The following is a 22573-nucleotide window of genomic DNA, read 5'->3' as shown; positions in this document are numbered from 1 at the left end:
GGATAGTGGCTAATATGACATTTATGGTACTTTTGAGCTGCGAAGCAAGAACATCAACTGAACCCTCTTGGCTCGTGTCATTCCCGTAGCTAATGTGAAATTGGAAAGTGTATGTACATATTATGTCAATTAAAATGTTGTCCCGATAACGCCTATTGTCACTGAATAGAGTTTAGAATTAACTTGACAAGTCATCAGTGTAATCTGATTTCAACACAGCAGGGGCTAATAATAATATTCTTCCAGACAGTTGAGTCACATTGTTCCACAGCACTGCCAAAAAAAAACACATGGGGCGACATTAAAGTATAGAACAAAGCGACAGACAATTCTAACAGGTATTGACATGAACTTTTTCAGCCAAGTAAGGCTGATTTTTCACTTGTCTGAAAGCTCAAAAATACAAAATTGTCTTACACCATAGGCCGAAAAGGTAGCTGAAAATTGTGTTGTATGATGCAAGGAACCACTTTGCAAAATAACCTTCCTTATTATCACTGGTATTGACAATGGAAGGCTGCTGGTCTCTGATCCCATGCATTAGATCTCCTGCCATTGTGGCCTTGACTAAGGCACTTATCCCTCCACAAAGTAAAATACTGCACTGATAGGCTACAATATAACACGTGGTCTGTCAACCCTCCATCTGGAAAGTTACTGGGTGTGCAGGCTGTTTATCCAACCCTGCTCAAACACAGTCAGCTTATCAAGGTCCTATTGAGCAGCTGATTTTTTTCTTCTACAATGTTGTGTGTTTGAGCAGGGCTGTAGCAAAACCCTGCACACCCAGTAGCTCTCCTGGACTCTCCGGGAGGAGGGTTGGCCATCCTACAACATTACAATCACAACCAAATACTTGTCTCTTAACAAAATAATTCCCTCATTAAATAAACCATGGACCAAATGGCTAAGGTGGCAAGGTAGCCAACTAAGATGTTCATTTATTTGTAAAGGTAAAATATTCAGTGTTCAGGGGAGAGCTTTGTAATATCGGAGTTACTTGTCAATTAGGCTATTCTAAGAATATTTTTTTACTTTGTCAGAATTACAGTGCCAGAATTCTAGCCAATTTTGAGCACTTGAGAGACGGTTTTACAACCGGAGTATGCTCCATTGGTTTCATCAACTGCACACCCATATCAACTACGGCGTGTTGGCCATTTGCGGTTATACACGAGTGCCGGTGGAAAGTTATTTTAGGACATCGTACATGCTAATAGCTAAATGATTAACTTGAGAGATAGCCGATTCAAAATACCACATTACCAAAAGTATGTGGACACCTGCTCTTTGAACATCTACTTCCAAAATCATGGACATTAATATGGAGTTGGTCCCTCCTTTACAGCTATAACAGCCTCCACTCTTTTGGGATGGCTTTCCACTGGATGTTGGAACATTGCTGTAGATACTTGCTTCCATTCAGCCACAAGGGGCCAAGCCTGAACCATGAAAAACAGCCCCAGAGCATTAATCCTCCTCCACCAAACATTACAGTTCCCCCTTTCGTATTCGGGCAGTTATCTGGGTTTGGCTGATGCCAGGAGAGAGGTTCGTTATTCGGACTGCCAGATGGTGAAGCGTGATTCCAGAGAATGCGTTTCCACTGCTCCAGAGTACAACAGCGGCGAGCTTTACACCACTCCAGCCGACGCTTGGCATTGCGCATGGTGAACTTAGGCTTGTACGCGTGCGGCTGTTCGACCATGGAAACCCATTTCACGAAAGCTCCAGACTAAAAGTTATTGTTCCAATGTTGCTTCCAGAGGCAGTTGGGAACTCGGTAGTAAGTGTTGCAACCAAGACAGATATTTTTTTAAATGCACTTCAGCACTCACGTTCTGTGAGCTTGTGTGTCCTACCACTTCGCGGCTGAGTTGTTGCTACTACACTTTTGCACTTCAGAATAACAGCACTTAGAGCTACCCCAGTCAACCAGCAGGGCAGAAATGTACCAAACTGACTTGTTGGAAAGGTGGCATCCTATGATGGTGCCACGTGGAAAGTCACTGAGCTCTTCAGTAAGGCCATTCTACTGCCAATGTTTGTCTATGGAGATTGCATGGTTGCGTGCTCGATTTTATACACTTGTCAGCAATGGGTGTGGCTGAAATATCCAAATTCACTAATTTGAAGGGGTGTCCACATACTTTTGTATATAGAGTGTATATTGTGTAGTTTGGCTGGTTATTTAGTTCGTACACATACAAACAGCATGGCTTTTTCAGGATTTTCATTACTGACCAAAAATGAGAACTCACTGGCAATTATCATCAACAACGCATCTCGCGACCGAGCGTGCCTTTCAACGCAGGCCTACAATAATTATACTCTGATGCGCTCAGCAGAGATTGGGAGGACAGGGAGCAAACCATTGCACCAGGAGGACACTTTGATCCAATTATGATTGGAGTAATCTAACTGCTAAAATGCTAAACTGCTAAAATGACTAAACTGTAATTGTTTGACAGTGATTTTTGCGTGTTTTTCTTCTTTACTTGTCCATTCGGACAACTTATATGTATAATCTATTTGTCCCCCAAAACAAAAACACTTGCCCCGGGCAAGCGGACAAGCGTTAATGTCGAGCCCTGGCTAATGATGCAACTTTCCTTAAACACTGATCACCCAACTATTTCATTTGGCCTACACATTCAGGAAACACAGACTTAAGATTGACATAATTGATTAACAACTTTCCCTAAATCAGGCAGATAAGGATGAACAGCTGAAGTTTGATCCAGAGAGCTCTGAGTAGCTATAGTGGTGGTAGTGGTTGTGCAAACCATAATGGAAGAGGACAGCACCAAAGCCCTTACGGTCTAGTCAGCGCCTTAGTGGCGCTAATAGGCCTTACTGGCAGGACCCCTCAACCCCCCTGCCCATCTACATCCTGGTCCCATAAATGTCAGTGAGCAAATAATGAGACGCCAGGGTGCTGGGAAACGCCATGCATCTTTCATCTAGCCATGCTCCACTAAGCATGCACAAATTACAGACTGGGCAATGGCCTGTAAATCAGACATTTTAATAATGGGCCTCTTGCCCTCCGCCTGCCCACCACAGCCCTTTAATTGGTTAATGTGGAGTAAGTGCATCCTCCCAGGCTTGCGCACAACACAGTAAGTGGTGATCTACATAATTCTCTGTAGTGGACTAGAGCAGTGTTTACCCAACACCAGTCCTTGTGTACCCCCAAAAGTACACATTTTTGTTGTAGCCCTGGACAAGCCCACCTGATGAATGAGTTGCATCAGGTTAATTTGGCAGGGGCTACAACAACAGAAAAGTGTGCGCCGTTGGGGATACCAGATGACTGGAGTTTGGAAACACTGGACTACAGGAAGGCCTTCTGCTATGCCTCACCTTTCCTTTAAACATTTTGGAGGCACCTGATAGTTGAGTGAGGCTGAAAATTATTCCATACCGAGACTGACTGATGTTCCTATTGATGTTTTGAGTCTGATCCAAGGTAAACAAAATCAAAACGCAAGACTATTATTGCCTAAATTAAATCTTGCACAATGTTAAGTTAGTGTTGTTTATGTCCAAATCAAACAATGAAGAGTGGAAAATGAAGTTAGTCAAAACATTTGGCATGTGCCTGCTCTTGTTTTGTTCAATGCAAAAACTTGAAGAGCACCCCTATTATGTAATGTGTGACGCTCATTGGGCCACTCACTTTGTAGAAACTGAAGTATGTGTCTGGGCCTGGCAGTAGTCTACAGTTGCGTTGTGCTAGGCTGTGTGACGCAGCAGAAGGGTGTGGTGGTGATTGGCATCATCCACCACAAGGACAAGATCCAGCAGATCTCAGGAGAGGCCCAGCTTAAGACAGCCAGACAGAGAGCATAGGGTTGGGGAGGGCCTTGCCCAATCGGATGGGGTGATATTCTCAGGGCCCAATAAAATCAGTGTTGCGGTAAAATGGAATCGCAAAATTCAGACGACATTTAAAACGGAATTCAACAATATTAAAAAATGTATTGAACTTATTAGAAAAAGAATTAATTAGCCCAAGTTATCATATGCCATGATCAAAATGCATTGGCGATTTGTATTTTCCTTCAACCTTCTGAAACGGCACAGGAATGCCCCTCTGTGTGTGGTGCGCGCGTATGTCTACACTTTGTGTAGCCGTTAGCGATGATGCTAATGATAACCTTCTTCTGGTGGAGATGAAAAGGCTTTCCCAAAAACCTTCTCAATTAAAATGTTAACTACAAAGTAGCACATGCCTACCTGGCAGAATGATATGATTATTTACATCAATCCAGTGGCCATTTGTTGTGCAAACGCTGCAATCACAAGTGCTATAGAAACATGGCAAACCAAACAAAAGTCTCTTTCTGGTGCGCACTTGCATTAAAGGATAACCACAACCCAAAATCCCAATTTTTTCTATTTTTCCCATACCACAAAAGTGGTCTGCTGATGTCAGGGCTCGACTTTAACGCTTGTCCGCTTGCCCGGGGCAAATAAAGATTTGTCTGAGAAGCAGATTAGATTTTAAGTTGTCCAAATAGACAAGTAGTGAGCGAGAAAGCGAGAGATAATTACACAGGAATACCTTGTGCTGGGGACAAGAAAATGCCACTCTAAAATGTGCAGTTGTCACAACACAATGCCACAGATGTCCAAAGTTTTTAGGGAACGTGCAATTGGCATGCTGACTGCAGGAATGTCCACCAGAGCCGTTGCCAGAAAATGTAATGTTAATTTCTCTACCACAAACCACCAACATCGTTTTAGAGAATTTGGCAGCCGGTCGAACACGTCTCACAACCACGTTGAGTGGGTAAGCGTTTTGCTGATGTCAACATTGTGAACAGAGTGCCCGTTGGTGGCGTTGTGGTTATGTTATGGGCAGGCATAAGCTACGGGCAATGAACACAACTGCATTTTATTGATGGCAACTTGAACGCACAGATACCGTGGAGAGATCCTGAGGCCCATTGTCATGCCATTCATCCACCGCCATCACCTCATGTTTCAGCATGATAATGCACTGCCCCATGTCGCAAGGATCTGTACACAATTCCTGAAAATGTCCCTGTTCTTCCTTGGCCTGCATTCTCAGACATGTCACCCATTGAGCATGTTTGGGAAGCCCTGGATTGACGTGTATGACAGCGTGTTCCAGGTCCCACAAATATCTTCGCACAGCCATTGGTGGTCACACCAGATACTGACTGGTTTTCTGATCCACGGCCCTACATTTTTTTAAAGGTATCTGTGACCAACCGATGCATATCTGTATTCCCAGTCATGTGGAATCCATAGATTAGGGCCTAATTTATTTATTTCAATTGATTGATTTCCTTTTATGAACTGCAACTCCGTAAAATCTTTGAAATGACTGCATGTTGATTTTATATTTTTGTTCAGTATAGATTCAAAAGAGCATAGAGTTTGTCTGGTTATTTAGCATGTATTAAATATCATTGTCATGTCCCAAAATTAATTTCCACCGGCACTCATATAACCACAACCATCATATTAACTGCTGACATGCAGTTTTGGGTGCGCAGTCAATGATACCAATGGTGCATACGCTGATTGTAAAAGTGTCTCAAACGGTTAAAATTGGCTAGGACTTCTCTATTCAATACTGAACACTTAATTCTGACAAAGTTCAAAAATATTCTTAGCTTAATTGACAAGTCACTCCTGTAACTCCCTCCAGTAACCACGAGCACAACCGTTCCTTGATTTTAACTGGCGGCTTTATTCTGTAGCTTAGTCAGAATTATCACCTTCCGTGAGAACTATAAAGTAAATGAAAATACAGTTTAAGCACACTCTTACACCTTCTTGTCTTATGAGTGACTTATTAGCTTGGTATAACTCTGAAGTAATTACATACATAAACAGTTTAGCCGGAGCTATAACAGTATCAGATTGAACACACGAATAAAGGAAAAAAATACCTCATTGGCTACTTATTACAGAAGGGAGGAAATCAAACTTCACACTTATTATTCCTGGCATGAATTCACGCTTCATCCTAACATACACATATCAACCTTTACGAACTACACCCGGTAACATGAAAACTTAGCTAACATCGCGCGGGAAAGCCTTCACCCCCAAAGATGTGTTGCTACGATAATGATCCCCGTTACAACAGTTATTAGCCACGTAGTTCAACCTGTCTTATCATTTCCTCCGCATAGCGAACACGTAAACAATTCAAACAAAAAAACAACGACATAGACTTACAGATTAACTGTCAGTTACAACTCCAATGCTGTCAAGATCTCCCTTGAACATTTTAACCTTAAACATCTTAGTTACCTACCTCGCCCACCTTCGCCATATGATCCCTGGGTCATTGAATGAGGGAATTATTTTATGAAGACATAAAATGTACTTGGTTGTAACTAATGTTGCAGGGTGGCCAACCATCCTCCAGGAGAGTCCAGGAGAGCAACTGGGTGTGCAGGCTTTTGCTCCAGCCCTGCACAAACACACCACATTAGAAAATCAGCTGCTCAACAGGACCTTCATAAGGTGACTCTGGTGTGGTGCTGGGTCAAAAGTGGTTTAAGCATCGTTTTGGACTTATATAGAATATCCAATTGCGTGGTGTTTCTGTGTGCTGTATGTGATTGAGAATGAAAACCTGAAAATTGTTTGAAAAACAGAAATCTGGAAAAAACAAAAGAGAAAATGGAATTTGGGAAAAAACTAAATGGAATCAGGCCAAAAAAAATCTGATTTTATAAAGGCCCTATATTTCGGATCTTCTTCCTGTATAACCAACATTCAACAGCATTACTGCAGGGGGAGGATCATTGTTCCTGAGAAACTATCCCAGTATGTTTTTTCCTGGATCACAGCACCCCACAACACACACAAAAAAAAACAAGCTATGGGAGAGAAGAGAGGAATCAAGACATTGACTAAATATATTTGATGGAGCAAAATGTTATCGAATAACCTATTTCACTCTGGTGGAGCTGTGGCACGAAACAGATATACAGTTGAAGTCGGAAGTTTACATGCACCTTAGCCAAATACATTTAAACTCAGTTTTCCCAATTCCTGACATTTAATCCTAGTAAAAATTCCCTGTCTAAGGTCAGTTAGACAGTTAGATCACCACTTTATTTTAAGAATGTGAAATGTCAGAATAATAGTAGAGAAAATGATTAATTTCAGCTTTTATTTCTTTCATCACATTCCCAGCGGGTCAGAAGTTTACAGACACTCAACTAGTATTTGCTAGCATTGCCTTTTAATTGTTTAACTTGGGTCAAACGTTACAGATAGCCTTCCACAAGCTTCCCACAATAAGGTGGGTGAATTTTGGCACATTCCTCCTGACAGAGCTGGTGTAACTGAGTCAGGTTTGTAGGCCTCCTTGCTTGCACACACTTTCAGTTCTGCCCAAAAATGGTCTATAGGACTGAGGTCAGGGCTTTCTGATGGCCACTCCAATACCTTGACTTTGTTGTCCTTAAGCCATTTTACCACAACTTTGGAAGTATGCTTGGGGTCATTGTCCATTTGGAAGACCCATTTGCAACCAAACTTTAACTTCCTGACTGATGTCTTGAGATGTTGCTTCAATATATCCACAATTTTCCTGCCTCATGATGCCATCTATTTTGTGAAGTGCACCAGTCCCTCCTGCAGCAAAGCACCCCCACAACATGATGCTGCCACCCCCGTGCTTCACGGTTGGGATGGTGTTCTTCGGCTTGCAAGCCTCCCTCTTTTTCCTACAAACATCACGATGGTCATTATGGCCAAACAGTTCTATTTTTGTTTCATCAGACCAGAGGACATTTCTCCAAAAAGTACAATATTCGTCATCATGTATAGTTGCAAACCATAGTCCGGCTTTTTTATGGCAGTTTTAGAGCAGTGGCTTCTTCCTTGCTGAGCGTCCATTCAGGTTATGTCAATATAGGACTCGTTTTACTGTGGATATAGAAAACCGGTACAACATTTCCTCGGGTATCTTCACAAGGTCCTATGCTGTTGTTCTGGGATTGATTTGCACTTTTCGCACCAAAGTACGCTCATCTCTAGGAGATAGAACACGTCTCCTTCCTGAGAGGTATGACGGCTGCGTGGTCCCATGGTGTTGATACTTGTTCATCTGTACAAACAATAGTTCACGTGGTACCTTCAGGCTTTTGGAAATTGCTCCCAAGGATGAACCAGACTTGGAGGTCTACCATTTTTTGTGGTCTTGGCTGATTTATTTTGATTTCCCCATGATGTCAAGCAAAGAGGCACTGAGTTTGAAGGTAGGCCTTGAAATACATCCACATATACACCTCCAATTGACTTAAATGATGTCAATTAGCCTATCAGAAGCTTGTAAAGCCATGACATCATTTTCTGGAATTTTCCAAGCTGTTTAAAGGCCTAGTCAACTTAATGTATGTAAACTTCTGACCCACTGGAATTGTGATACACCGAATTCAAAGTGAAACAACCTGTCTAAACAATTGTTGGAAAAATTACTTGTGTTATGCAAAAAGTAGATGTCCTAACCGACTTGCCAAAACTATAGTTTGTTAACATGAAATGTGTGGAGTGGTTTAAAAACGAGTTTTAATGACTCCAACCTACAGTGGGGGGAAAAAGTATTTGATCCCCTGCTGATTTTGTACGTTTGCCCACTTACAAAGAAATGATCAGTCTATAATTTTAATATTAGGTTTATTTGAACAGTGAGACAGAACTACAACAAAAAATCCAGAAAAACGCACGTCAAAATGTTATAAAATGATTTGCATTTTAATGAGGGAAATAAGTATTTGACCCCTCTGCAAAACATGACTTAGTACTTGGTGGCAAAACCCTTGTTGGCAATCACAGAGGTCAGACGTTTCTTGTAGTTGGCCACCAGGTTTGCACACATCTCAGGAGGGATTTTGTCCCACTCCTCTTTGCAGATCTTCTCCAAGTCATTAAGGTTTCGAGGCTGACGTTTGGCAACTTGAACCTTCAGCTCCCTCCACAGATTTTCTATGGGATTAAGGTCTGGAGACTGGCTAGGCCACTCCAGGACCTTAATGTGCTTCTTCTTGAGCCACTCCTTTGTTGCCTTGGCCGTGTGTTTTGGGTCATTGTCATGCTGGAATACCCATCCATGACCCATTTTCAATGCCCTGGCTGAGGGAAGGAGGTTCTCACCCAAGATTTGACGGTACATGGCCCTGTCCATCGTCCCTTTGATGCGGTGAAGTTGTCCTGTCCCCTTAGCAGAAAAACAACCCCAAACCGTCAAACACCTCCATGTTTGACGGTTGAGATGGTGTTCTTGGGGTCATAGGCAGCATTCCTCCTCCTCCAAACATGGCGAGTTGAGTTGATGTCAAAGAGCTCCATTTTGGTCTCATCTGACCACAGCACTTTCACCCAGTTGTCCTCTGAATCCTTCAGATGTTCATTGGCGAACTTCAGACGGGGATGTATTCTTGAGCAGGGGGACCTTGCGGGCGCTGCAGGATTTCAGTCATTCACGGCGTAGTGTGTTACCAATTGTTTTCTTGGTCACTATGGTCCCAGCTGCCTTGAGATCATTGACAAGATCCTCCCGTGTAGTTCTGGGCTGATTCCTCACCGTTCTCATGATCATTGCAACTCCACGAGGTGAGATCTTGCATGGAGCCCCAGGCCGAGGGATATTGACAGTTCTTTTGTGTTTCTTCCATTTGCGAATAATCACACCAAATGTTGTCACCTTCTAACCAAGCTGCTTGGCGATGGTCTTGTAGCCCATTCTAGCCTTGTGTAGGTCTACAATCTTGTCCCCGACATCCTTGGAGAGCTCTTTGGTCTTGGCCATGGTGGAGAGTTTGGAATCTGATTGATTGATTGCTTCTGTGGACAGGTGTCTTTTTTACAGGTAACAAGCTGCGGTTAGGAGCACTCACTTTAAGAGTGTGCTCCTAATCTCAGCTCGTTACCCGTTTAAAACACACCTGGGAGCCAGAAATCTTTCTGATTGAGAGGGGGTCAAATACTTATTTCCCTCATTAAAATGCAAATCAATTTATAACATTTGACATATTTTTGTCGTTATTCTGTCTCTCACAGTTCAAATAAACCTACCATTAAAATTATAGACTGATCCTTTCTTTGTCAGTGGGCAAACGTACAAAATCAGCAGGGGATCAAATACTTTTTCCCCCTCACTGTAAGTGTATGTAAAAGGCCTATCTGTGTGCTAAAGCGAGCCTTGCTGGCTGTGCATCTTGTGATAGATTGTAAATCATGGAATGCAGAGCAACTCAGCTGTCCTCAGAACTGGATAACATCTTTGCCTCATCCTCCCTTCTTATTAGGCTACTATATGCGTTTTAGGTAGGTTGTACATAGCTAGAATAAAATGTTAACAGGCCTAGGCCAACTATGCATAATTTAGTCGATAAGCTCAGCTGTTGTAGCCCAAGTTCTGTTCTGACTCATTTGATTTTTCCACCTTGGTATTGTTTGCTCAATTTCACTTCTTGTGGCCTAGAATATCTGTATAGCATAGGCTTGGACTTTCATAATTATTCCCATTTTAAAGCTGCAACTTAAGGACATTGAACACTATTAGAATAATTTGGAAAATACTCCTCATAACTTGTCTTAATGCTTTTATGATATTTCCGTAATTAAGATCAGGCCTTTGGTTGTTTGGTTCGCAATGGTGAGGGATTTTTTTACGGCCCTCGTATGCATGCATAATTTTTGTCTTATAATGTTTTGCTCATCTGTAAGGCTTGTTCAAATTTCTCATTCGATTTTTATATCTTGCTTTATTTTTTCTATCGCTCTCTCATTATTACCTTAGGACTCCCATGTTTTTGGGTTATTCAAAATCAACTTAACCTAGAAGTCCGTTTCATTCCTTCACTGTTTGATCCTGAAATAGCGTGGCAGGAGAAACCTAGCATGCATTAAACTGAGTGTCTTAATAGGCCAAGTCATATATCAAATAGAGAGAAAATTATATTTTTTGGAGATGTTTACTGACACCAGCCATATTCATTCAACGGGTGTTGTACACACATCACGTAACGTTAGCTAACGAGCCAGCCAACTACCGTTCGCTAGTTAAATAACAATTTACAAAGTGCCAACAATGACCACAGTGCTGGGAGCTAACCAACCAGGTCCAATGTTAGCTAGCTAACTTAGGCTCTAACTAGAAACGCAAACAGCTCTGGGAAACGAATAATGTCCGCTAGAGATCCAGCCAGCTAACGTTATGGTCTCAGACCATGAGAAACAAGATTGTGGTCTGATGAAACCAAGATGAAACCTGAACGCCAAGCGTCACATCTGGAGGAAATCTGGCACCATCCCTACGGTGAAGCATGGTGGTGGCAGCGTCATGCTGTGGGGATGTTTTTCAGCGGCAGGGACTGGGAGACTAGTCAGGATTGAGGCAAAGATGAACAGAGCAAAGTACAGAGAGATCTTCAATGAAAACCTGCTCCAGAGTGCTCAGGACGTCAGACTGGGGCAAAGGTTCACCTTCCAACAGGACAACAACACTAAGCACACAGCCAAGACAAACAGAAGTTGCTTCGGGACACATCTCTGAATGTCCTTGAGTGGCCCAGCCAGAGCACGGACTTGAACCCGATCCAACATCTCTGGAGAGACCTGAAAATAGAGCAACGCTCCCCATCCAACCTGACAGAGCTTGAGAGGATCAACAGAGAAAAATGTATTAAACTCCCCAAATACAGGTGTGCCAAGCTTGTAGCATCATACCCAAGAAGATTTAAGGCTGTAATCACTGCAAAAGCTGGTGCAACAAAGTACTGAGTAAAGGGTCTGAATACCAATTTTAAAAAAGAAATCACATTTTAAATAAATACAAATGTTTCTTTGCTTTGTCATTATGGGGTATTGTGTGTAGATTGATGAGGGGAAAAAAAACGGAATCCATTTTAGAATAAGGCTGTAATGTAACAAAATGTGGAAAAAGGGGTCTGAATACTTTCCGAATGCACTGTAATAGGGTTCCTTCGTGCTTTTTGAATCACCAACAGATGTGACATTTCTGGGTGCATAACATACAGGTTGTAGGAGCAGGTCTGAACGTTTCTCCTCAATTTCTTCCTTTAGATCCGTTCCCCATTTTTTCCTTACAGGGTTCTGAACCATCAGGTAGAGTTTCAAATCAACCCTTTATATAACTTGGCAATCAACTTCTTTGGCGTAGCAGCTTCTTTCAGTATCAACCCATAATCATGGGGATCCTTCCATACTGGATGGGGAAGTTCATCTTGCTTTAAAGCCGTTGTGAGCATAAATAATAATATAGGCCAGCAATTTGTGACGAAAGTGTCTATAAAATTCCACTAGGAATCCATAATTAAAAAAAGAGGTTTCCCATTTTGTAGATTGATGGCCTCCAACAATTCACCCGGGGTAATGTTTACATCCATATTCATTTTCTCTGGTTAATTATAAAATGGCCTTAAAGGGATACTTCAGGATTTTGGCAATGAGGCCCTTTATCTACTTCCCCAGAGTCAGATAAAGTTGTGGATACCATTATTTATGTCTAGTATGCTAGCAGATGCCCATATACTTCGAGGCATTGGCCTAACGCTAGCAGTGAAACTCCCTCTAACTTCCTTCATACTAGACACAGAATCATAAAAATGGTATCCACAAATTCATCTTCCTCTGGGGAAGTAGATAACGGGCCTCATTGCCAAAATCCCGAAGTATCCCTTTAAGGAAATTGTCTATATCCTCCTTGAACTTTTGTTTTCAGATTAAAAACATGTTATCAAACACTGTATCAAAGACTGAGTTGATTTCATAATGCTCCATTGTTATGCTACTATCTGGGGTTTGAATGCTATGGAGGGTAAGTTCTTCTTCCTCTTACTTTGCCAAGCAAGCGCCTACACTTTCACCTTGCTCAATATATTGTTGCTTGGATTTCATGGTTGCAATCGCTGTAGATCGGGTGTTTATTGGTAGTATTCAAGCTTCAGTGTTCAACTGTTGAAGCGTGTTTGCATTTCTTTATATCTAAACTGTGTTTTCTTTCTAAATTGTGGATTTTCTGTTCTAGTATTTCTAATTCATCATGGGTCTTTTTCTTATGTGAAGAGTAAGACATGATACAAATCTCTAATATATGCTTTAAGAGCTTCCCAGACAACAGTTGGCCATACTTCATTATCTACACGCATTTGCAAAAACATGTCTGTGTTGAGATAAGGGGTTTATCTCCAAGTAAAAGTGTTGAATGAGGTTGACACAACAGTGTGGTGAGGTTTTCACCATGGCACTGTTCTGGAGAGACCAGAGAGAGCATTCTGTGTGGTGTAGAGATGCAAGCCTAGAGATGATTACATCAGTTAGAAAGAAAAATGGTATACAGATATTGCATCACAGTCCAGACAGATTAGCCTGACAGGAACAAGCGGTACCTGCGGCAGAGAATATAACATCTAATTTCAATAGACCGCATGATATTACGGAAATTGTACAGCAGCCGCTGGTCTTCTATTAGCCACAGTTAGTGTAGCGTAGCCTAACTAGAATGAATCCCATAACTCCAACTGTAGGAGAGAGGACAGGCAGCCTTTAACTGAGCGACTGCTGGAATGACCATGAGGATTCAGGCCTGGCTGAAGAGGATTACACCGACTTCAGTGGGTCTCATGTTCCTGTGTGATGGTACACAGAGCTTGCTGAGATTACATTCCCATTGCTTCCATGTGCAGGGCTTGGCCACCCAATCTGCCCAGCACAAGGACAAGGCACAGTATGAAAAAGGCTTTTGATAACATCTGAGTTAGCCACTCTGTGACTCGCAATATTCTCTTTGAATGGGGCAAATGATCCCAGTCCATTGAGAGATAAATGGGCCTTCTCTGTGGCTGAGCTCCTTGGTCTCACCCCTGCTGCTCAACACAAGAGAGCATAGAGATGACCCTGGCAGCGCCACGAAGTGCCAGATTAATGCTGACTCTGGTGTGTGATTAAACCGGAGGGGAAGAAGAGGGAAGACGGAGAGGATTACACCAGGCCAAAGCAGTGCTCAATTTCAACTCCACTAAGATGATACAAAGAGAGAGAATGAGAGAGAGAAAGATAAAGCAGACGAGTAGAGAGGGAATGAAGATGAAGTATTTGAGCTGAGCTTTGGGCACAGAGAGAACCATCGCGGATGAGTGTGACGGTGGAAAGAGTTGCTGAGGTAGAAGGGTCCAAGTCATGTGCCTGGATCTCTGGATAAGCACTGATAGAGCAGTCAGCCACAACACAGGCCAAGTCCTGAAACCCAATCAACACTAAAACAGCAGTCCAATAGACCAGTCCCCCCCCATGGAAAACCAACAGTACCCTCATAACATTCATATAGCATCAGGGTGGGAAATTAATACTTGCCAAAAACCAAATGCGGGTAGATTTGGCATTGGCGATAAGGTTGGGCGGTATCCAGATTTTCATACCGTCCAAGCGTTTTTTTAACACACAAAACAATTTAGGCAAAAGTGATCTTGATTCAGGAGGGGATTGAATGTCTCTGCCGTAACCAAGAAGCTTGATCTTGACATCTAGCCACGTAGCTAACAAATTAGCAAACCAAATGCATAGCTGGAGCCCTGAGCTGGATATAATTTGACACATTACATTTATTTTTTGTTATACTTAACTTGTAGTAAGTTATAAGCAGCGGCCCCGACTCAAAAAAAACTATCCAAAGGCCAAAATGTAGAAGTTGGTTGAGTTGACCAGAAAGGCTACTAAAGTGCAACTTTGTCCTCATGTTTCTTGGCTTGTTACATAGTTGTGTTCACATGCTAGGTTGTTTTTCATTATTAGTTAAGAGTTTACTGCAACTGTCTGCCGGTAGCGCAGACAGAGATGATCATCTCTGACAGACAAGGAGTTCTATTACTACAGTAATGGCCCACCTCTTAAAGGGGCAGCTGAAAATTTTTGTTTCACCTAATGACTCATATTTGGGGGTAAATTATGCTTGACTGAGCATAGAACAGTCCAAAAACATTAGTAATTTACTGTAATTTCTTATCATTACAAGACTCAAATAATTGAATTGTGCTCTTAAATGTATGTGTGCTACTAAATAATTGATGTACTCCTTGTAAAAAATGTCAGCGTTAAGAGTCCTGAACTAATAATAATAAATAAGCCGTATTACTCAGCATTTTGTGGCAGGACAGGAACATTGTTGATTATTGACGTTCAAGTTGTAGAAATGTTCCACTTTTGTTTCAAATTATTTATTTTAACATGGTTAATACTTCGGTGACAAAAATGAAAGCATTGAGCAATATACTAAATTACTTCTTACTAGTAATACCTTTTTTGTTTTAGAAATATTACAAGGCATACTCATCAGTTACTTGTGATTTCTGGTGTAATAATGCCAAAAACATATTGTGGCTGGTAGATTTTTGTATCTACCTGTTACAGTGGCTAATGAAACAAAAAGTTAATTTCCCACCCTGTACAGCATGTTATATCTGAACCTATACTAAGTTTCACAAGAGAGTGAAGAGACAGTAAATAACTTGCCATTCTGTAGTGTAAACAAACTCAGTAACATGATATACCGGTGGGTGTGTGAGTGTCAGAGCGCACGTGGGAGGTTTCGTCAGCATCTGCAACAGCAGCAATGAGTCGACTCAAATCACTTCCTTTCCTTTGCTTAATCCTGTGTTTAATGAGAGCAGAATGAGACATACTGGGAAGGACAGGGTCTGGGCATTGTTAATGCAGTCAAAAATAACCAGGATTAAAATGCTGCCTTTAGTCTCCAGCCTCATGCTTTCACCAGTCAGGCACATGGAGAGAGGAAGGATGAATAATTCATGAAGCAACCATCCCAGAATATATACACACACCCCACTGCCATAATCAATATGCTTTATTGAACGGAAAAGCATACACACCCTCTTAAACATGCAAATTAACAACTGCCCTGCATCTATAGGACTGAAAATTATGAGACTGAGCTCCTTCTAGTGGCTGAAGGATGCAACTCTGGGTGACATGCAAGGTAGGGCAGAGGACCCAGTCACCCAGATAAAGGGGGTGGCAGGTAGCCTAGTGGTTAGAGCGTTGGACTAGTAACCGAAAGGTTGCAAGATCGAATCCCCGAGCTGACAAGGTACAAATCTGTCGTTCTGCCCCTGAACAAGGCAGTTAACCCACTGTTCCTTGGCCATCATTGAAAATAAGAATTTATTCTTAGCTGACTTGCCTAGTTAAATAAAGGTAAAAGGGAAAGGGGGATACCTAGTTCGTTGTACAACTGAATGCATTAAACTGAAAGTCAACAAGATACATTATTACATCAGGTTTAAATTAGTTAAAATCTCACAGCCACCTCCAAAACTCTATTTTCAGTACTGTGTGACTTATTTTGGTTGTTGGGGCCTTTGCAGATATAGAAAAGTGGATTTGACTAATCCAAATTGATCCCTAATGCAAATCAGCTTAAATGTATCAGGGGTCATGGGCAGATGTTAAATACAGTGCATTCGCAAAGTGTTCAGACCACTTGGCTTTCGCCACATTTTGTTACATTACAGCTTTATTTTCAAACGGATTAAATTGTCCCCCCCTCCACCCAATCTTCACACAATACCTGGTAATGACAAAGCAAAAACAGGTTTTTGGAATTCGCAACTGTATAATTAAAAAAAACTAAAATACAACATTTACACAACTATTCAGACCCTTTACACAGTACTTTGTTGAAGCACCTCTGGCAGCCATTACAGCATCGAGTCTTCTTGGGTATGATGCTGCAAGCTTGGCACACCTGTATTTGGGGAGTTTCTCCCATTCTCTGCAGATCCTCTCAAGCTCTGTCAGGTTGGATGGGGAGCATCGCTGCACAGCTATTTTCAGGTCTCTCCAGAGATGTTCGATCGGGTTCAAGTCCGGGCTCTGGCTAGGCCACTCAAGGACATTCAGAGACTTGTCCCGAAGCCACTCCTGCATTGTCTTGGCTGTGTGCCTAGGGTCGCTGTCCTGTAGGAAGGTGACCCTTCGCCCCCAGTCTGAGGTCCTGAGCGCTCTGGAGAAGGTTTTCGTCAAGGATCTCTGTACTTTGCTCTGTTCATCTTCCCTCGATCCTGACTAGTCTCCGGGTCCCTGCCGCTGAAAAACATCCCCACAGCATGCGGCTGCCACCACCATGCTTCACAGTAGGGATGGTGCCAGGTTTCATCCAGAAGTGACGCTTGGCATTCAGGCCAAAAAGAGTTCAATCTTGGTTTCATCAGACCACAGAATCTTGTTTCTCATGGTCTGAGAGTCCTTTAGGTGCCCTTTGGCAAACTCCAAGCGGGCTGTCATGTGCTTTTTACTGAGAAGTGGCTTCAGTCTGGCCACTCTACCATAAAGGCCTGATTGGTGGAGTGCTGCAGAGATGGTTGCCCTTCTGGAAGGTTCTCCCATCTCCACAGAGGAACTCTGAAGCTCTGTCAGAGTGACCATTGGGTTCTTGGTCACCTACCTGACCAAGGCCCTTCTCCCCCGATTGCTCAGTTTGGCTGGGCGGCCAGTCTTGGTGGTTCCAAACTCCATTTAAGAATGATGGAGGCCACTGTTCTTGGGGATCTTCAATGCTGCAGAAATGTTTTGGTACCATTCCCAAGATCTGTGCCTCAACACAATCCTGTCTCAGAGCTCTACAGGCAATTCCTTCGACCCCATGGTAGTGGTTTTTGCTCTGACAACTGTGGGACCTTACATAGACAGGTGTGTGCCTTTCCAAATCATGTCCAATCAATTGAATTTACCACAGGTGGACTCCAATCAAGTTGTAGCATGATCAATGGAAACAGGATGCACCTGAGATCAATTTCAAGTCTCATAGCAAAGGGTCTGAATACTTATGAAAATAAAATTCTAAAAACCTGTTTTCGCTTTGTCATTATGCGGTATTGTGTGTAGATTGATGAGGGGGTAAAAAACAACTGAATCCATTTTAGAATAAGGCTGGAAAGTAACAAAATGCGGAAAAAGTCAAGAGGTCTGAATACTTCCCAAATGCTCTGTACATGTGGCCCATTTCCTAATCAAGTATATGAAACCTGCTCTCGACCTGAACCTGCTGAGCGGTTTATGGGCTTGATAGCCAAATCACTTCTGTGAATTCTGCAAACAAGCGAGAGCCCAAATCAAAGCCAAATAAGAGGCCATATTCCACACATGCGCCATAAAAGTTCACTTGATCAGAAGAGCATTACGCTGAGTGAGCACTCTAAAGTCATGTGGTTAGAGGGAATGCAAGCCTTCTTGGGCTTCATATTGCGTATCACAAAGATACCATTACCTTCCAGCTTCAAATTGCAACGTAGGCTTTGGTTTTCATAACGCTGCAGAAAAACTTATTGTAAGGGCCGGAGACAATGAATAAATAATAAAGAAATACCAAAATGGCATTGTGGGCCAACAGGGACAAGCTGAGTCAACTTGCCTGTGGGGGAAAGGGAGATGCAGAGGCCATTGATTCAGAAGAACTTGTGTCCGTCCCCACAGTGAATCACTTCCTTCAGGCAAAAATACATGTACTACACACAAACCTCAAAAGGGTCACAGAGTGAGGCATCCATCTCAAGTAGCCACGGTATCAAACGCAACATGATGTCATTGTACTTTCATTTGGGGACACAATTGGCCTAGGCCTTTTACAACTGACAAACCATACAAAGGATTAACTGTTCAACACTAACAACCCCAAAACAGCTAAAAGGAGGAGGGCAATTCCACAATGATGCAGAATTAATGCAAAGTTAAACCAACTTTACAACTCTATGCACAAGGAGTACTTAATGTGTTTGTAAAATTTTCTGTGGTAATTTACTAGAAGAACAGTGGCGATGCAAAGACTGCTAACAGAATGACAGCACAGAAAGACAGTTTGTCTTACATTTTAAAGTTTAAAAAAAATCTGGAGTCTAAGCATCACCGTGGAATTACCCAGGAAGAACCGGAAAATCATCGTACGGACTAAAGAAAAGGAGGAAATGGGCTTTGTTGCAAAATAATAAACTTCCTTAGAATCAGCCATGGTGACATAACTCAGCCAGATGTGAAGGGATCAAATCCTATGAATAGACAAAACCATGTTCGACAGACATTGCTGACTTTACTCCCATGGCCCAATGGTTTCACAACACATTTATTTTAACCAACAGCGGCACTGCTAGGATAGAACTGCATCATATAGCCTAGGCTTAAATTAGAATTGCTCCTGCTCGGTCAAGGAGAGAGTCGCACAGACAAATGCTTTCATACTTCCATTATATTGTGAGGGTTTACAAGGTAATAGCCTTTCAACACTTGGCTATGTATCCAGTTATAAAAAGGACACTTGGACATTTGAAAGTACAGACAGTGTGCACTTTGCAGGTTTGCGTTTCCAGCTGAAGAGGTTCATTGTGGAGATGTGACAGGTCTCGCTTTGCCCCTGTGCAGAGAGCTGAAAAAACAACTACTGGACGAGCCTTACACTCTCGCCATTCCCATCACATCTGATTCCATGCAAGACTGACTGACCTTCCCTTGGGTAAAGCAAAGCTCAACGGAAGCAGTAGAGACTGGATAGTTGTTGCAATTGTGGACGGATATACAGTGTCTTCGTCAGACACAGAATAACATTCTCAACTTCTGTAACAATGCATCCCTAAATGGTCTTACAGAACTCGATAACATACACACAATGGCAATTACTTCTACAGTAGCTCAAAGCAGGACTTCGCTGACTAAATGTAATAATAGTTTCAACATAGGAAGATCCTTACTGATAGCCTTGACTAACTCCTGAGTGCCATTGACACATTGCAGGCCTAGATAGTGGCATAATGACTGTACGTACAGTACCAGTCAAAGGTTTGGACACCTACTCATTCAAGGGTTTTGTTTTTACTATTTTCTACATTGTAGAATAATAGTGAAGAAATCAAACTATGAAATAACACATGGAATCATGTAGTCACCAAAAAAGTATTACACAAATCAAAATATATTTTATATTTGAGAATCTTCAAAGTAGCCACCCTTTGCCTTGATGACAGCTTTGCTCACTCTTGGCATTCTCTCAACCAGCTTCATGAGGTAGTCACCTGGAATGCATTTCAGTTAACAGGTGTGCCTGTTACCCCTGCCCAAATAAATACTTCAGAGTTCAAGTAACAGACACATCTCAAAATCAACTGTTCAGAGGAGACTGCGTGAATCTGGCCTTCATGGTCGAATTGCTGCAAAGCGATGCGCCATCCCATCTGGTTTGCGCTTAGTGGGATTATCATTTGTTTTTCAACAGGACAATGACTCAACACACCTTCAGGCTGTGTAAGGGCTATTTGACCAAGGAGAGTGACTGAGTGCTGCATCAGATGACCTGGCCTCCACAATCACCCGACCTCAACCCAATTGAGATGGTTTGGGATGAGTTGGACTGCAGAGTGAAGGAAAAGCAGCCAACAAGTGCTCAGCATATGTGGTAACTCCTTCAAGACAGTTGGAAAAGCATTCCAGGTGAAGCTGGTTTAGAGAATGCCAAGAGTGTGCAAAGCTGTCATTAAGGCAAATGGTGGCTACTTTGAAGAATCTAAAATATAATTTTATTTTTTTAACACTTTTTTGGATACTACATGATTCCATGTGTTATTTCATCGTTTTGATGCCTTCACTATTATTCTACAATGTAGAAAATAGTAAAAAATTAAGATAAACTCTAGAATGAGTATGTCCAAACTTTTGACTGGTACTGTATATCTATCCAATTTACCCCCCCTAGAACACCAATGTGAGTGTGCCACTACTACTACATCACAAGGTTGAGCACAGTGAGTATTTTAGTACCTTAATTAAAATCTATGAAAGCACTATCCTCAAGGAATATGTTGGATTATAGTTTGTTACACAAACATAATTCAAAGTGACTTTGCACAACAATTTTCTGTTGAGTGGGCTATGTTTTAAAAGACCATACTTGCAAATCACTCCAGGCTGAAATGTGGTATTGTTGTGGCTGCCATAGTGAGTTAAGGGAGTGGAATTGCCACTGCATCCCGGGTGGCAGAGATCATCGTTTAACAAGCATCTCGGACTCGGAGTCCAGGTCGCCATAGACGTGAACGGTCCTTTTTGTTCCTTGCAGCTGTGCAGTCCTGAAACGTTTCCCCCCCATCCCTCTCTGTTGTCTCAGAAAAACGAAACACAATCCACGTTCGTAGTAGCACTGACGAGCTACACTTACCTAGAAATCAAGAGAACTAGCAAACATAAACTGACTAACGGTACAACTAGAGCTGTCACTGATGATAGCAAGTTCTTGTATTTCCGCTACGGACGTCGTAGTCGGGCACCGACTTGACTAGCAGTAAACTAGTTAGCACGTTAGCTAACTAGCTAGCAAACACCCGCTAAATAAATCAGTTTGACTAACTAGCTACCGTTATTACTTGACATACCAATTGACAAAATAAACAATTTTATAATACTATGTGTCTTTTCCTACCTGAATGCTTGGTGAATATATTAATTGCTGGGTCCGGCACGTTAACGGCAGCAACCCTGCCTGGTGCCGTTCCGGTACTGCTGACTTCCCGGGGTCTCCTCCCTGTACTTCCCCTGTTCCCCTTGCCCGGGTGTTGTTGCGGTGGTGGCGGTTGGAGTCCTGTTGAAGCCCCCTCACCGACGCGGCCTACCTGTTGTCCCATCCCCGCAGTTCGGTGTAAAGATGTCCGGGACGAAGCTAGCCAACCCTGCACACTCCTGGTTCACATCCCCCAATTGTGGAGCGGCCTGTTCCGAATAGTCTTCCTCGACACCCTTTTCTCCACCCGACGTCCTAGCTAGCAAGCTAGCTTATCTCGCTAACGTTAGCTCGATAGCTAGTATCGGTGAAACCCACCCACCTTGCCTCAAACAATAAAGCAAAACTCACTGAAAACTCTCTGCCAACGGTCCGTGGGATCTCGAGGCAGGAATGTTCAGTCCCCCACGTCCGAGTTTCTACGAAATATGGACCCTTCAGGGTTGTTTCGCCGTGCTCCGGCCACTGCGCGCCCCTTCTGCAGCCGCCATCTTTACCGCAGAATAGAGTTTACTATTTAGGAAGAGGATTTCACCACACTCCCCAGATCACATTGATCCATTACAAGTCCCCAACGTTACTAGGACCTCAGAGCCACTAGATGACGGACATCCCGAGGACCAACCAATGATTATATACATCATTGACCCTCCACCCTATAGGAGAATGACATTCCCTGGACCAACTATTACCATGGCACCCACCATGATTGCATTGTTCATAACTTGTATGTGTGACATAAGACCTCTGGAAAAACGACATGTATATTGTTCAACGTTTAACATAAAGCATTGAAATATTGTCATAACATTGATCTGTTATTTGTGTTATGGCTATTTATCCCATTAAAAAAAAACATTTTATTTTTGCAGTGACAGAAAACATTCATACTGTGTTTATGCCATCACCCCTGACATGACACAGTTTACGCTTCATGCCTGCACGGTCTATTCTGTACACTGATGTGATTTCATGGACATTGATCACGACTGTGAT

General features: G+C 42.4%; 1 protein-coding gene across 2 annotated transcripts in view; it reads right to left on the bottom strand.

Annotated features, from left to right (window-relative positions):
• Positions 1–22246, bottom strand: part of LOC106584319 (tyrosine-protein kinase ABL2) — a 42466-nt gene extending 20220 nt beyond the window's left edge. The window contains exon 1 of one of the 2 annotated variants that reach the window (XM_014169444.2): positions 21500–22246. In XM_014169444.2, the coding sequence (XP_014024919.1) occupies positions 21500–21701 (202 nt within the window). In that variant the 5' untranslated portion in view covers positions 21702–22246. The remainder of the gene's footprint in view (positions 1–21499) is intronic. The other variant, XM_045706021.1, reaches the window with a different exon arrangement.
• Between the last annotated feature and the right edge of the window lie 327 nt (positions 22247–22573).

Source organism: Salmo salar, chromosome ssa23, assembly GCF_905237065.1.
Source record: "Salmo salar chromosome ssa23, Ssal_v3.1, whole genome shotgun sequence".
Taxonomy (NCBI): Eukaryota; Metazoa; Chordata; class Actinopteri; order Salmoniformes; family Salmonidae; genus Salmo; species Salmo salar.
This window is presented reverse-complemented; position numbering and strand designations above follow the sequence as displayed.